This window comes from Gossypium raimondii, chromosome 8, assembly GCF_025698545.1.
Source record: "Gossypium raimondii isolate GPD5lz chromosome 8, ASM2569854v1, whole genome shotgun sequence".
Taxonomy (NCBI): Eukaryota; Viridiplantae; Streptophyta; class Magnoliopsida; order Malvales; family Malvaceae; genus Gossypium; species Gossypium raimondii.
In genome coordinates, this window is record NC_068572.1 from 16,725,708 (window position 1) to 16,741,286 (window position 15,579).

Genomic DNA, 15,579 nt, shown 5'->3' on the forward strand with positions numbered 1-15,579 from the left:
TGTACCATAATACTTTGTAACCCTAATCCAGTGACAGCGACGGGTTAGGGGTGTTACAAGTGCTAAGGGAGAGCTAATATACTTTATGAGCGTGCTAGAGACCATTACAAGGCATGCTAACTCGATACTAGTCGCTGTGTTATAACACAGAGCATTGGCTGTGGCAACATAAGGAGTAGAATAAAAGAATTCCAAGACTGCCTTCGGTGTTGCGACACACCCATGAAGATGAGCATACAGCCTTCGATGTCCCGATAGAGGTCCTGGTGTGTCGTGACATCAACATTGTACAAGAAATAATTATAAGCCAGGGGTGTTTTGTTTCACACAACCAAATGTTAAGCATGAGGACTATAGTTGACCTAGGGTTAAGGATGATGGCCACTCTAAAGTCTATAAATAGGCTGATTTAATCACATGTTATGGAAAAGTTTCATACTGTATAATTTTCTTCCTAGATTTATTCTTTAGATTTTCTCTTCATAGGTTTTAGGTTTATTTCAGTTTTTGTCATTTGCTTTTGTGGGAGAAATCATATTTGTGAAACACAATCAAACTCTATGAGGATTCTACACTTAATTCTAATATAAATTAGGCTTCTTCTAGACTTTATACTCTTGAATTATTCTTCATGTCTATTCTTTCTATCGAGTTTATATTCTTTATGAGATCCACGAGAAACTAATCCTCTTGTGGGGGATTAGCGACTGCAGGTATGATTAATTAACTGTTTTGTACAATTTTCTTAGTGGATCAACTATTCAGGAAAGAAAGAACCTAAACCGTAGGCCTGACAACCCTAGAAAGTCATTAAGGTGGGAATTAACCTAAATTTGGTATGGCCTATTCGTGAACATCTTAACACTAAACCGGTCAGGACTGTGAGGTTGAGAGATAACTAGTTCTTCCAAACTCGTTATTTTAGTGGAAGATCAGAAGATTCTGCTAGGATATTAACCAGTTGATTGAATAAGAAAACTCGAAGGAACAGTTGGTTATGATTACTGAATCAAGCTAATCACCTATGCCCAAATTTAATATTTTTTATTATTTGATTTCTCGTGCTTATTTATTAATTTTCTTTCTTTATTATTATCATTATAGATCACTGAAACCTTTCTTTTTATCTCATCGTAATATAATTTGTTTAGAGTACCCATTAGATCGATTTATGCTTAGGTTAGAATTAATTTAGTGCTTGCCTCCCTTGGGTACGATCCTTAGAGTACTCATCTACTCTATTGTAACTATATTACAACCTGACCTATATACTTGCGGATACCGCCTTTCATATATTTTGTGCAACATTTCTACTTTGGACATTGGTACGACCGGAGGTAATCAGGATCTATGATGTAATTGAATGAATCTTAAGGGAAGTTCCTGAAAGAAAGTATGTATTTGTATTGTTTAAAGAGGGTATCCTCTATAGTAGTCCACTAGTTTAGAATAATGGGTGTATACGTAATTATGAAAGATATAAGTGTTTGTTGGATTAAATTTTTTTGTGATATATAAGATTTAAATCTAAGTTATCTAGTATTAGTCATATCTGAATAGTATCATGTTTCATTCTAGAATTAGAGTTGTATATCACTTTGGGTAATTCTTATGTTCTGTAACATAGATGTTGGGAATTCTTCTGAATAGTCTAGAATGTTCCTTATATGTATGAGTATGTATTGGGTTTGATAATTATCAAACTTAGTATGGGAATTTGCCAAACGTAAAATCTGAAGGTGGTATCCACCAAGAAATAGAAAGTATTTGTGAGCAAACATTCTGAGATAAATGAAGGGTGAAATTGTAGAGAATGGGTTCTATATAAATATCCTTTTGAGAAGTATCTCCATCGTGGTAAGAGAGGAGAAGATATAGTTATCGTTTGGTAAGATCTGAAGTCATCCAAGTAGTGAAGAGAAAGCTAATACGCTAATTATGGTAGTTGATGAATAAATGCAAGTCAAATATTATAAAAGTGTCCACCCAAAGAAGAAATGATATGTCAAGTATGGAAATTGGCGTATAGGCATACACCTTATATATGAGAAGTACTCGCATTGTGTATTAAAACTTACTAAGTTCTTTCAAACTTACAAGTGCTTATTCTTGTTTCAGGTATGATTGTAAGAATGAGTGCACCAGGAGAGACGAAGCCAAGAACGCACCAAGATTTCGACAAGTTGGGCGAATATGGATACAGAGATCATCGTTGAGTAGGGCGTATAGTTGGACTACACCCCAACGAGTATGTCCTTAGCAAAACAAACAATATGTTGTAATAAATTTAATAAGACTGATGTATTTCTTAAGACTTTTCTTTGTTTTTTCAATATAAAGACTTTAAATGAAATAATAAGAAATATGTTTTAAATAAAGAGTACATGTCGTCTATTTTGAAAATTTTCTAAGTGTAATGTGAAGTAATACCCGAGATATAGACTCGATATTTTGGGTCGGGTTTAGGGCGTTACAGACACTTTCATTCAGACTCGACTTAAGCTGAATGTCAGCGGTCAATTGTACTTCTACATTTGCTGCTACGTCTACTTCTACATCTACTACTATGTCTACAACTAAGTCAATTGGATCGAAGACTAACTTTTTTTTACTTCTATAATCTAATTTCGAATGGTAAATGGTGATACGATGGTTCTCATTATCCGAGTTACGAACATCATGCACGACCTCTTCCATTGGAGTCCTTAGTTATGATTGACTTTGGAGTAATTCCTTTAATTGGTCTACCCGTTTTTGTATTCTTTCTAGGTTAGTTTGGAATTCATTCAAATCAGGACGAAATGTGGACGACTATTCGTAGTGTTCACACCTTCGATCCTAACTCCGCTAGTTCGTGGAGGCTCTATTTGTCCAACATGATCTTTGATTACTCCTATGTTGCTCATAAAAATATTGCTATACATTATCATCCATAATTAACTCCAACTCTTGCTCGGTAAAACATTTGGCCATACCGTACTCTTCGTCATAACTCCATTGGTTTGTCGAACCTTCGTTCATCATACTTGGTGCTTCGTTAATGTACCACTCCTCATACCAACTATAATCATCATCATCAAATTCACCCATGATTAAATTAAATAGTTGACAAAGTATCTAACGAAAATTAAATAAATAACAAAAATAATTAAAATTAACACAATATCTAACTCGTTTTTCTTTCGACTAGTATTGTAACAGCCTATTTTCAGTGAAATCAGAACAGTGGTTTTGGGACCACAAATCTGATGTTGAAATATTTATTTTATTGTCTACAGCATGATAGTAGTAGCGTATAAAAATTTTATTAAAAAAATTTACCGTTTACATGCTTAATTTAATAAAAAGGACTAAATCGTGTAAAGTGCAAAAGTTTTTTTCTAGTAGCTAAATTTATTAAATAGCTATGGAACCTCAAATTATGAGTCCTTATGTGGTAATTAATCCATTCATGTTGATAGTGAAATGTGATGGCTTGGTATTATGGAAATTTTAATGTTTTAATAGGGTTATATTAGTAATTTGGTAAATAATGGTGTATTAAATAAAACAAAAATTAAAGTATCATCTTCCTAAATTAAACACCACCAAAATTTCAAAGAAAAAGAAGCCACGGGAGCCTGCTAGGTTCGACAATGGTGTCTTTGTGTGCATGGTATGTATTTCAGTTCAATTTTTAATGATTTATATGTTTTCGGGATCATTGTAGCTTAATTTAGCTAGCCTAAACTATTAAAGTTTTACCGTGAATGAATGTGTATGTGTTTTGATGTTTTATGAAAGAAAATGGTTAGTTGTTGATAGATAAAAAAACTTTTGTTAAGTAATTTTTGGTGAAATTGTCAAATAAGGATTAAATTGAAAAATAGAAAATTTTACATGATGAAATTGTGAAACAAATGAAATATAGGGCTTGCTAAGGACCTAAATAAATTTTGGCTATAGTGGGTTGGTACCAAATTGCATGAATTTCATTTTATAAGCTTAAGGATTAAATTGTAATGGATTCAAAATTATAGGGGCAAAAGCATAATTTTTCCTAAATATGGTTTTTGGATTTATTTGAATAGAATGAAGTTTTGAATCAATTAAATTTGATTATTTAGATCAAGAAAAACAACATACGAATTTAGATCGGGGAAAAGAAAAAGTGTTGGATTAGTCGATCGTATTTCTTCGATTTACATGCTTTTCTATTATATTATGGTATTACGTGTCTACAAAAAAATCCAACGAAGTTTCGGTGACTTTCAGATCCCTTTTGAACCATAGGAATATATAGGATACAAATGACATGTCATTAGGGGTTACAGTGTTTCGAGTGCTGGTCTTGTACGTCCTACCGGTGATAGATTGTGTGAGCAGCACTGCGTAGCTATGTCCGGACTGATAGCTTGTGTGAGCAAACCCACTTATGGCTCGAGAGAGAGCATTTATATGAGATAAGAGAAAGTAATGGTTTCGACTGTATGTTATCACATAGTGTGCGAGATTCCCACGTATCTGATATTATTCTAGTGGTTCAATGGGTATACAAGAGGGAAGGATCGGCAGATATTTTGATAAGTAATGCTATAAAGTATGAAATAGGTATAAAATGATGATGCTTTAAATATGCTTAGCCATATTCATGAAAGTATGAATGTTTATAAGTTATGTGCATAAAAGCTATTATGTTTTGCAATGAGTTGCTAAGTTATGTGGTGATCTTACTTGAAAGGTTGTTGTTGTTTAGGCTTGTGCCAAGCTATGTTGGATTATATCATAAATTTCTTTTAAGCTTATATATATTGAAATGGTAAGCTTTGTTTATGAATTACGAACTTACTAAGCATTATATGCTTACTTCGTGCTATTTCTTTTTTTTTAGATAATCGGAAGCTCATTCGGTTTGGAAATTTGTCGGAGATCCACCACACTATCCATCGTCTATATTGGTAGATTTTGATAATTTTGAGTCATGATTATAATGGCATGTATAGGTGTCTTTGTTTGATGAAATTAGCCATTAGGTGTGGCTTGTATATATGTTATTTTGGTTAATGATATCATGTATATATATGGTATTTAAAATGGTTGTCATTTTGGCATCTAAGTATTTAGTGATGGTAGTTGAATGGATGAACATTAAGGTATGCTATGAGATGTTGTTTTGGTATGATATAGATAGTGCCTTGAAGTGTTAATGGTTAGTTTTGGTAGCCATGAATGTATATTGGCATTTGGTATAGTTATATGGTAATGGTCATAGCAGTATTTGTTGTGCATGTAATTGGCAAATGTGGATTTGGAGTTGTTCAATTGGTGGTTTGAATTATGAATGAATTTGGTAGGTGTTTAGTCAAGTTTGATTGTTGAGTTTGAGGTGCCATTTTGGCATATTGGTTGAATGGTTAGTTTCTATGATGTTCTAGCTTGTATATATATATTAAGTGTCATTTGAATGCATGAAAATAGGTACACTTGATTTGTGGATGTGGCTAGTTTTTGGGTGAGAAAAATGGATTGAAAATGGCCTATTTTTCGTCCACACGGCAAGAAACACGGGCGTGTATCTCAGCCATGTGTCCCCTATAGCTTATTAAAGGTTGCAAGTTAGGCAGTTACATGGCTTAGCACACGGCCTGGCACACAGGCGTGTGAGGCCATTTCGAGGGGTACATGGCCTAGCACACGGGCGTGTGGCTTGGCTATGTAACCCAAGTTAGTGTGTTACATCGGCATGTACACGGGCTGGGACACGGCCGTGTGTCCCTACTTTGAATGTCCACACAACCTAAGACACGAGTGTGTCTCTCAGCCATGTGAGTCACACAGCCTGGCTATACGACCGTGTGACCCCTGCAATTTGAAAAAACTTATCTTTTTTTGAAAAATCCCATATGTTTCCGATTTAGTCCCGATTCGTTTCTATTGTCTTTCTAGTGCCTCGAGGGCTCGTAAAAGGGGCTATATGCATGAGTTTGGATATTATTGCTATGATTTATGTTGTGATTTGATTATGATAAATAGATGTTCGTTGTATGATGTTATCTTCCGGTAATGCTCCATAACCCTAATCCGATGATGGATACCAGCTAGGGGTGTTACAAGTATTATGTTACAAAGAAATTAAATTAATAAAATTTTTCATGGTCGCAATCCCCAGAAACAATGCCAACAACTTGATCTGCGCCAGACGTGCAAACATCTAGACTAGAAATATTGCAGCAAAAAGATATAAAACTAAGCAACGGTGTCCACAAGTATACTGGTCAAATTGTAATAAAGTTTGTTTACAACAAAATACTTGGAAAGTATTCGGAGGATCGTACCTAAGGGATTATAGATTGAAGAAATTTATTATTAAATTAATTACAAAAAAAACTACTAGTCTAATTGAGTCACGAATTAGTAGTGTTGATGCAAAACTAAAATATTAATTAAATTAGTTAAATTAATTAACTCAAAATAATCTAATGGAATTTCCAATTTCTAGTGTCAACGACGCTAGTTCTCGGCCTATGATCAATTAAATCCCTAATTACCAATTAAGTTGTTAATTACCCTCAACTGAGTTATTTACCACCCATAGCTAAGAATACTCTCTTGGCGTTGTCTTCACCACCTACGTCATCCTTTTGGCCTCTTTCTAGGCATGCAGGTATCCTTTTAGTCTCACCACTTGGCACAAATTATACTCGAGAGGATACCCTCTCGATCTCACCTATCTAGATATTCTACTAAAGGCATCACTCCCTAATATACTAAGTACTCTTGAATAAACACTAAATTTTAGATAAATGATTACTTAATCTATAAATCAAATCCATAACTGAATCATGCAAGATATAAAATAAGCACAAGAATTTATCTCGATATTCATACAAACATTAGTTGATCAAGTTAACGAAATATAAATAACGGAATAAAAGAACAAATGAAAAGAGAATGCTCATTAATAAATAATTGAAGCGTAGTTTCAGAACAATCTCCACTAGCAATCGTCTTCACATCAAAATAGAAAGATTCTGATTATATGAACATATGAAAAACTAAAAGCAAAATAAAGAAGAATGAAAGAAGACAGAAAACTGAAAATATGAAAGATTGCTTGACGGCTCCTGAGGGCGAATCTCTAGGTCGACTCCCTTCTCAACGAGGTTATAAGGTTGTTTATATAAGCAAAAACTAGGCAAAAATCTAAAAGGCTAAAGTTCCCCTTCATTTATAATGTCAATTAGGGTTTTAGGTTGGAAAAATACCCTTAATTGTTGTAAAAATCGTAGCTGTCGCATGCAAAAAATTTTGGCTGGGAGAAAATTTGGTGTCGCAACACTGATGCCTGTTTCGTTCTGGGATTTTATTTTTCGCTTCAATCTTCAGTGTCACGACACTACATGCTTGTGTTGCGATATGGCAATCGTCTTTTGAGTTTTGCGGCTGAAAATGACACCCTGCACACTCATGTAAATAGTTAGCCATTCCCGAGGCCTGAGTTGGCCTAACATGTAGTCGAAACACTGGTAAATGTAAAAAACACTTATTTTTCTAAAATTAAGTCTAAGCTACTAAAACGAAAAACAAAATAAAATAACATAAAGTGACTTGAAATTAATAACATTAAGTGCCGAGAAAACTCTAATTTGCCATAACGAATTGTGGCAAATCATACTCTAGTCTAACAATGTTAATTTCTGACACAGAAAGACATGTGACCCACAAAAAGAGTGCTATGTGGAATCCTAGGCCACACGAAAAAAACAAAATAAACAAAAAAAGGACTTGATAAGGATTTTCCTTTTTCTTTTTTTTTAGGTAAAATATATTAAAAACCACAAATTTTTTCTCCCTTCGCTTTTACAAATGTGGTGGTGGAAACCTAAACTCCATCCATCTATGCTCCATTGTTCATTGCAAGTCACAAACATAGTAACTAGAGAGATATAAAGTTTTTTTTTTTTTTTGTTTGTTTGCATTTACAAATGAGAGTGATATGATTTCTCTTCAACATCTTCAATGTGACCAATGGTTATAGATTTCACTTTCCCAATCTTTCCCACCAATTTGTAGAAAATCAAATGTATTATATGACAGTCACTAAGTTTTTAAGACAAATTATATTACAAATCATAACACCCAAGTCGTGTTTTATAAGGATAAGACTTCTCCTTTTCTTTATTCTTTCAATTTCTTTTTCTTTTATTTTTTTATTATTTTCTTCCCGATTTGCAAGTCTAAGTTCACTAGATTTGGAGTCCCCCTCCTTCTCTTTGAAGATTGATTGTTGTTACTTAATTTATTGGTTGAATTTTGGTTAGATTTTTAGGATGGATTTTAGGTGAGGCTTTAATCATATTAAGGGCTAGAAGATTGAGCCAGTTAATGAGTTGAGGATGATGGTGGTGATTATGGGAATGGAGTGGTGCTTTAAGATGGTGTGATTAAGTGGTTAGTGTAAAGGTAGTACGCAGTGAAAGTTGCACTGTTATCGATGTAAATATGGCGCTGGAGTCATGGGAAGGGATTGGACGGTTGAAAGGATGTGAGTGGTCAAAAATGATAAGGTTGATGGTGATCCAAATAGAAGAAAAATAAGAAATGAGAAGGCAAAGAGACAAAGGAGAGAAAGAGAGGAAGGGGAAGACTCTATTAGTGCCAATGGTCAGAGCAAGTCAACGGAGGTTTTGTAGATGAAAACAACAAAAAGGGAGTTCGTTTAGTTTATTTCTTTAAAAAAAAATTTAACCTTACAAACAAAAAAATGGATAATATTTACAAGTCTCAACAAATTTAATTTTTGTTGTGGCCCACAAGACCACATGGGATTATAACAATGGGTCATATGCTAACTATTGTCAAAAGTTAACACCGTTAATTTAAAGTACTAAAGTGATAGACGGAAAAATAGTACAAATACCAATTTAGATAAATTTAAAATACAAGTATCACATTAAAAATTTACTAAAGTATAGAGGTAATTTCTGCCATTATCCCTAACTATTTATATGTATCCATGCTCAATTGATTGAATTAAGAAAAACTAAAACTAAAAACAAAACAAAAAACAATATATTATATTATATTATATTTTAAAAATTAAAAAGTTATAAATATTTTGAAAATTTTGAAAAGAATTTTACAAAAGAAAATTTAATGGACTTCTTTAAATTTAATTTTTTATTTATAAAGTTTTAAAATATTTTATATTTTATATTTTATGAATATTTTATATTTTAAAATATTACTAAATGTGAATTTATACGGGAAATTTTGATAGTGACTAGCTTAGTTTATTAACCAAAATAATTAATCATGTAATCAATTGTCTTTCTTGACTTATATATGAATTAAATTATTTGATCGACCTTTTAATATTTAATCCAAATAATAAGGAGGATTAAGGTCATAAAAACGAACCCTAAATTCAGTTGTATATGCTGATTGACTTGGTATGGATGTAATTATTGTGTTCCCGACCTTCTTAATTAATTAATAGATGTGAATATGTATGAGAGAGAGAGAGAGAGAGAGAGAGAGAATATTAACAATACATTCATATACAGCTGGGAAATGCAGTAGTCAGCTTATGATGATGCACTCAAATTGGCTTAAAATGCTAATGTCAACACTTTTGCCGAACTGATCGAAAACTAAAAACCAATTTTATACTATATAGGCCAATCATTTTCAGCTTTTTAGTGCAAAAGTTTACGAATTGGTCCAGAAAAAAATTAAATGACCCTGAACGAGTATAAGAATTAACTGAGGGAATAGTTGAATATCGATTCTAAACAGTGGTTTTTCAGTTTCTTGCTTACCAAATATTTAAAAAGAGGAATAATTAACTATTTTGGTTACACTATTACGAAATCTTAAAAGAAAAAGGCAAAAATGAAAAGAATATGGAACTTATTGTTGTCTCTTTCCATTTCAGAAGGCTTTTGGGTTGGACTTTATAAGAGATACCTGTTTGAGAGAGTGGTTGGGCAGTAACATGCGGTTGAGTTGGCAAAGTATACACGCGTTACTCTTCTATTATTTATTTATTTCAGAAATCCTTCACGTTATCTGCTTGAACATAGTACGAATTTTTTGCATAGACTTGCATGTTATTTCTACAAAACATGTAGACATTTTTGTGATTAGGGTGCTAGAGAACGTGAGAATATAATATTATCTTTTCAAAGGTTTAGCCCTTAGCGACCTCTGGACAGAGTGTATATGCGACCCGCCTGTGATTTATTGGCTAATATTCTCTGCTATAAATACATAATATTACAAACACAACATTCACCAAAGGAATCATTAGCTAGTCATGGAAAACAGAAGCAAAATTGTTGTCTCATTGGTTCTTCTTCCTCTCCTCTTAACTACCATCTCTGCTCAGAGCACTAAGCTCACACCAAACTTCTACAAGACAACATGTCCCAATGTAGAGTCCATTGTCCGATCTGCAGTTCAAAAGAAGTTCCAGCAAACCTTTGTGACAGCTCCCGCAACTCTTCGCCTCTTCTTCCATGACTGCTTTGTTCGTGTAAGTGAATTTATGACTTTGTTTGTCGATCATGATTGCAGGCATAATAGTTGCTATTGTGACTGATGATCATGAAGGAGAAAAAATAGAAATTGTAAATGGTAATTGTATCATCTCGGCTGCTTGTTAAGGACTTGATTGTTTTATTGAAATGATAGAAGGAAAATGTGACTTTATATATATAGGGATGTGATGCTTCGATATTGCTGGCAACGGGTAATGGTAACGGGGAGAAGGATCATCCGGATGATATCTCCTTAGCTGGAGATGGATTTGACACAGTGATCAAAGCAAAGGCGGCTGTTGATAGTAATCCTCAGTGCAGACACAAAGTTTCTTGTGCAGACATTTTAGCTCTTGCAACCAGAGATGTCGTACAATTGGTATCTCATTTCATTTTCTCTCTCTCTATTCATTTAGTATGAATTTATATTTAATGTGTCTATCTATTCTCTATATAATTAGTGTCACATATTAATTTTATTTTAATTTAGCAATAAAATTTATTAAAAGTATTTTACTTAAACAAAACAACAAATATTATTTTGAGAGTAATTTTATCTTTTGATATAAAATTTTAAAAATACTAATACATCAAAAATATTAAACCCAAAACATTATAATATTTAATATCTCAATTTTATCATTTCAACCAAAATTATATTTCATTTTATATCAAATTTTTAAAATAAAATTTTCCCTATACAATTCATGTGTCATAAGTCATAACCTAATTTCAAATAATCTATTTATACAGTTATTTAACAAAATGCTTACACATCATTAGAAATAGTCAAATAAAATAAAATTTTGACGTCCTCACATCATTTGTTTTGGAAAGTCTAAGCCCCAAAAATAGGATTGAAAAAAATACATCTAATTAAAATATGAATTGGATTTAAGATTCAACATTTAAAGCTGATTTTATATTTTTATAATACATTTTATTTTATTTTTATATATTATGTAATTTATATTACATAAAATTAAATATATAATAATATAATATTATGTAAAATGAAAACATATGCTAAATCTGCTATATCTAACATTTTAATAAAATAAAAAATTTAATTATTAAATATTAAATATTAAATTAAAAATAATATTTTTTCAAAAATATAGATGGTTTAAAATAGACTTCAATTAGCTATTTTATAAATATTAGTGGATTTGGACAAAATTCTAAACCTATATTTTGAATAAGATTAGGTGGACTTGGACAAACATAAAGTATACTAATAAAATTCATAGATCTGGCCGAGATCATGAACACCTCTATTTGACTCTCTTGCTTAAATGGCTGTAATCCGTTTTTAAATTCCCTTCCAAATTTTCTTTTCCTTTCAATTTAAGCGGTTTACTCATTTAAATAAATGAAAATTTATATTTTAGTCTTCCTAAAAGTTAATTATTCAATTGAAGAAGCCCTTCTGAAATATATATTTTTACTTTTATCTCCTCAAAATGTTATAGTTTTATAACTCTGTCTTTGATCTTGTTCACTAAATAAACATAAAAGACGTAAAATATACATACGCCCTTGAAGCCTTTACTTACCATAACAATATTTCTAACTTCGCTCTTTCACCTATAGCACCTCTCTGTACTTTTCTTTCTCTTGTTCTTTAACCATTCTATTTTTTATGACTACGATTCTATATTAAATTTTAACAAAAGACTGAGCTTTTATTCAACCCCTCATATATGCATTAGGAAAAAATGCACCAAATTTTTTATGTTTGGAACATTTTATTTAAATTTTAGGTTAGCTATTAGTTTTATATTATGATAAATTGTAGATTTAATTCATATACATTAATTTAATTATTTTTAGTTATTTTTTTAGATTTTAAAGTTTCAATCCTAACTCAAGTAATAATAGTTCAAAATCTAATACAATAATCATATTAATATATATGTAATTTTATATCATGTCAACTTTCTATTTTCATATAATACTTATAAATAAATCATGCCATTTTAGTTATTGAATTTAATATTTATCGTTTAAGCCAAAATTAAAATTTTAAAATTCAAAAGTCTAAAACTTAAAATGATCAAATTAAAAATATAAATTAAATTACTTCAAAAAATACAAATTAAATTTACAATTTACGAGATAAATAATAAGATATATGTAATTATTATTATCTGAATTAAGAATGAAATTTTAAAATTTTAAAATATAACAACTACAATTTACACCTAAATTTTTATGTATGATTTTATGCCAAAAATTAAAAATTACATCGTTAGAATCTAGACTTTTTTGTTGGTTATTGTTTTACGAAGGACTCTCCTTATCATACTCTAGTCTTATGTGTTATACTTAATTATTGTAGTCCCTAAGACCCAAAAAGAAAAAAGAAAAAAAACACTCGGAGTGACTCCTATAATTAAATATTAATTAATTTAAAAAATTACAGACGGGAGGACCGTTTTATACAGTGGAATTGGGAAGACGTGACGGTAGGATATCTACAAAAGCTAGCGTTCAAAGACAGCTCCCTGGCCCTAATTTCAAGTTAGACCAGCTAAACTCCATGTTTGCTAGGCACGGTCTCTCTCAGACCGATATGATCGCATTGTCCGGTAGTCCCCTTTTCTTGCTTTTCTTATATTATTGTACTATTCAATTCAACAATTATAAGCAATTATTAAATTTTTTGTTTCAGAATCTTTCTCCGACACTTGATAATTAAAATTAATTTTGATGGGGAATGTTGTGGTCAGGTGCACACACCATAGGATTCGCTCATTGTGGTCGTTTCTCTAAGAGGATCTTCAACTTCAGCCCCAGAAACACGATCGACCCTACTCTCAACTTTCGATACGCTCTTCAGCTGAGACAAATGTGCCCAAGGAACGTTGACCCCAGAATTGCCATCAACATGGACCCAACCACCCCTCGTACATTCGACAATGCCTACTACAAGAATCTTCAGCAAGGAATGGGTCTCTTCAGATCTGATCAGGTTCTATTTTCGGATCCCAGATCCAGAGGCACCGTCAACCTTTTCGCATCAAGCAATGCAGCTTTTCACAATGCTTTCGTGGCTGCCATTACCAAGCTAGGCCGAGTAGGGGTTTTGACAGGAAAACAAGGTGAAATTCGACGCGATTGCACTCGGCCAAACTAGCCTACAGCACTTTCTTTCCGCTTCATTTCCTTTTAAATTATAATTTCTTATCACATCAATAATAAATAACACCCATGTTTGATATCTATGTGTTTCTTACTCTTTTAATAATAATAAGTGAATTCGTCGATTCAAATCTTTTGCAGATAAAATATTTCGTTGTCATCTTCTTCTTGTATTTCCTGTCATCTTTATCTTCTTAATTTCCGTTTAACCTTATTCTTTACTTCTGTTATGGCCTAGTGATATTGTCTCATTACCAAAATTTATTCTGCAAGCGGTTTGAATGGAAACTCTTCTAATGCCTTTCTTTTTGAACCTTTGCTTCATGACCACCCAAAAATACTCCATTTGCGAACAGTTTGGCAATTTTTGGTGAGAATTATCAACATCCAACTCTTTACCACTCATAGGATTTCTATCCATGTTACTTGGTAAAGTTTTCGTAGAAAGATATTCAATAGCATTTTCCAATCGCTTCACTTGGATCTTTCAGAATTCATTCAAACTGAAAAAAATCATGACGTGAATGCATAAGCCTCACTTTTGTTGATGGCTTCTCTTCAATGGCAGATGCTTCAGCTTGTGGGCGATAAGTTTGGTGAAAGGTTGCCATGTTGATATATAAGGCTCTTGATTGTTGCTCCAAGAAAAAGATTGAGTGATTTCTCCAACGTGAACCACAGCTATTGGAATCACGACTATTTATATGTTCGACATAGTCTCTAATAATGAGATCCTCCTCCAAAGAATTCACACGTTATTTACAGGCGTTGGATTGAATTTTTTTTTCCTTCATACAAACCTCTCATATGGCCATTGATAATTGTTGAAAAACATCTAGTCAATAAACATAAAGAAATTTTTAAAAAAAAATCTAAAGTAAAGCTTAATTTCTTTTGGATCAATATTAGTAAAAAATGAAGGTTGTGAGTGTTCTTAACACAAGGCATGTGTCAGTAAACTCATAAAAAACAGAACATCAAATTGCAGCTGTAAATTCCTACGGAAATCCAAAGATGACGGAGGAGAATACTAACACCAGAAAACCACCCTTGGCCTTTTTCGAGCTCGAACCGTCGATGCTCTACTTAGAGTAGTAGTGTTTATTTCGTTCTCTCGAACTTCATTCATTAGTGCCAAAATGACGATGTTAGTTGCTGAAGGGGCATGCTAGATGATTGAGAATAAGAAGAAGACCCTACAACAACAACAATAGTAAGGTTAGCTTTCTTAGGATGAAGTACCCCGACAAATAATGCTCCAGTTTCGTGGGCGTAGTCCACAAATGTCATAGAAATAAAAATGGGGGTTCCTTTCTCCTTCCCAATAAGATTTGTGCCAAGTCCTCGTTGGCATTGTGAGGCCAAGCTAATTCAACCAAATAAACTATATGAGAATCTGCCACATAAGTGCTAAAAGTAACATGTTTTTACCTCATTCTTAATGCGTTTTTGGGTGATTATTCGATGCTAATTTTGAATTTTATACTCCTAATCTTTTAGATTCATGTTTTGATACTTAATAGAGCACTTGGGAGCAAAAGAAGCGAAAATCGAAAAATCAGAGTAAGCTATACGGGTACATGGGCTGCGGCCTTCTCAGGAAAGTTTTCTTGTTTGCACCTTAATCATTTTACAGTAAGGGCAATGTGTGCTCTAAAGTGTGGGGAGAAGTACACTAGGACTCATTTATATTAGGATTTAATCCTTTTCAATGTAGGTTATATTTGTTCCACACACTTTGAAATTCGAGAAGAGGGGCCGAAACAGAGTTAGTGTCGAACACGGAACCTTCATGTCAAGACACCACTGACAGGTTCAAGAAATTGAGCAATTCAGCTTGATGTCGCAACAAAACACCTCTATCTCACGGTAAAGTAATCAGTATACCCTAAGTTTGAAATTTCAAAGTGTGTTG

The 15,579-nt window shown here is 32.5% G+C and overlaps 1 protein-coding gene across 1 annotated transcript; it reads left to right on the forward strand.

Moving 5' to 3' along the window:
- The first annotated feature begins 10,263 nt into the window (after window positions 1–10,263).
- On the forward strand, window positions 10,264–13,795 carry LOC105790933 (peroxidase 16). The gene is made up of 4 exons (XM_012618742.2): window positions 10,264–10,516; window positions 10,702–10,899; window positions 12,946–13,111; window positions 13,253–13,795. Exons 1-4 carry the CDS (start codon window positions 10,298–10,300, stop codon window positions 13,657–13,659), a joined length of 990 nt encoding a protein of 329 aa, XP_012474196.1. The 5' UTR covers window positions 10,264–10,297; the 3' UTR covers window positions 13,660–13,795.
- The last annotated feature ends 1,784 nt before the right edge of the window (window positions 13,796–15,579 follow it).

Bases quoted from the DNA above. Each gene is read 5' to 3' on its own strand.
- LOC105790933 (XM_012618742.2), top strand. From the start codon at position 10,298: ATGGAAAACAGAAGCAAAATTGTTGTCTCATTGGTTCTTCTTCCTCTC. The intron at 10,517-10,701 runs GTAAGTGAATTT...TTATATATATAG, and splicing joins TCCATGACTGCTTTGTTCGT to GGATGTGATGCTTCGATATT. The intron at 13,112-13,252 runs GTAGTCCCCTTT...TGTTGTGGTCAG, and splicing joins CGATATGATCGCATTGTCCG to GTGCACACACCATAGGATTC.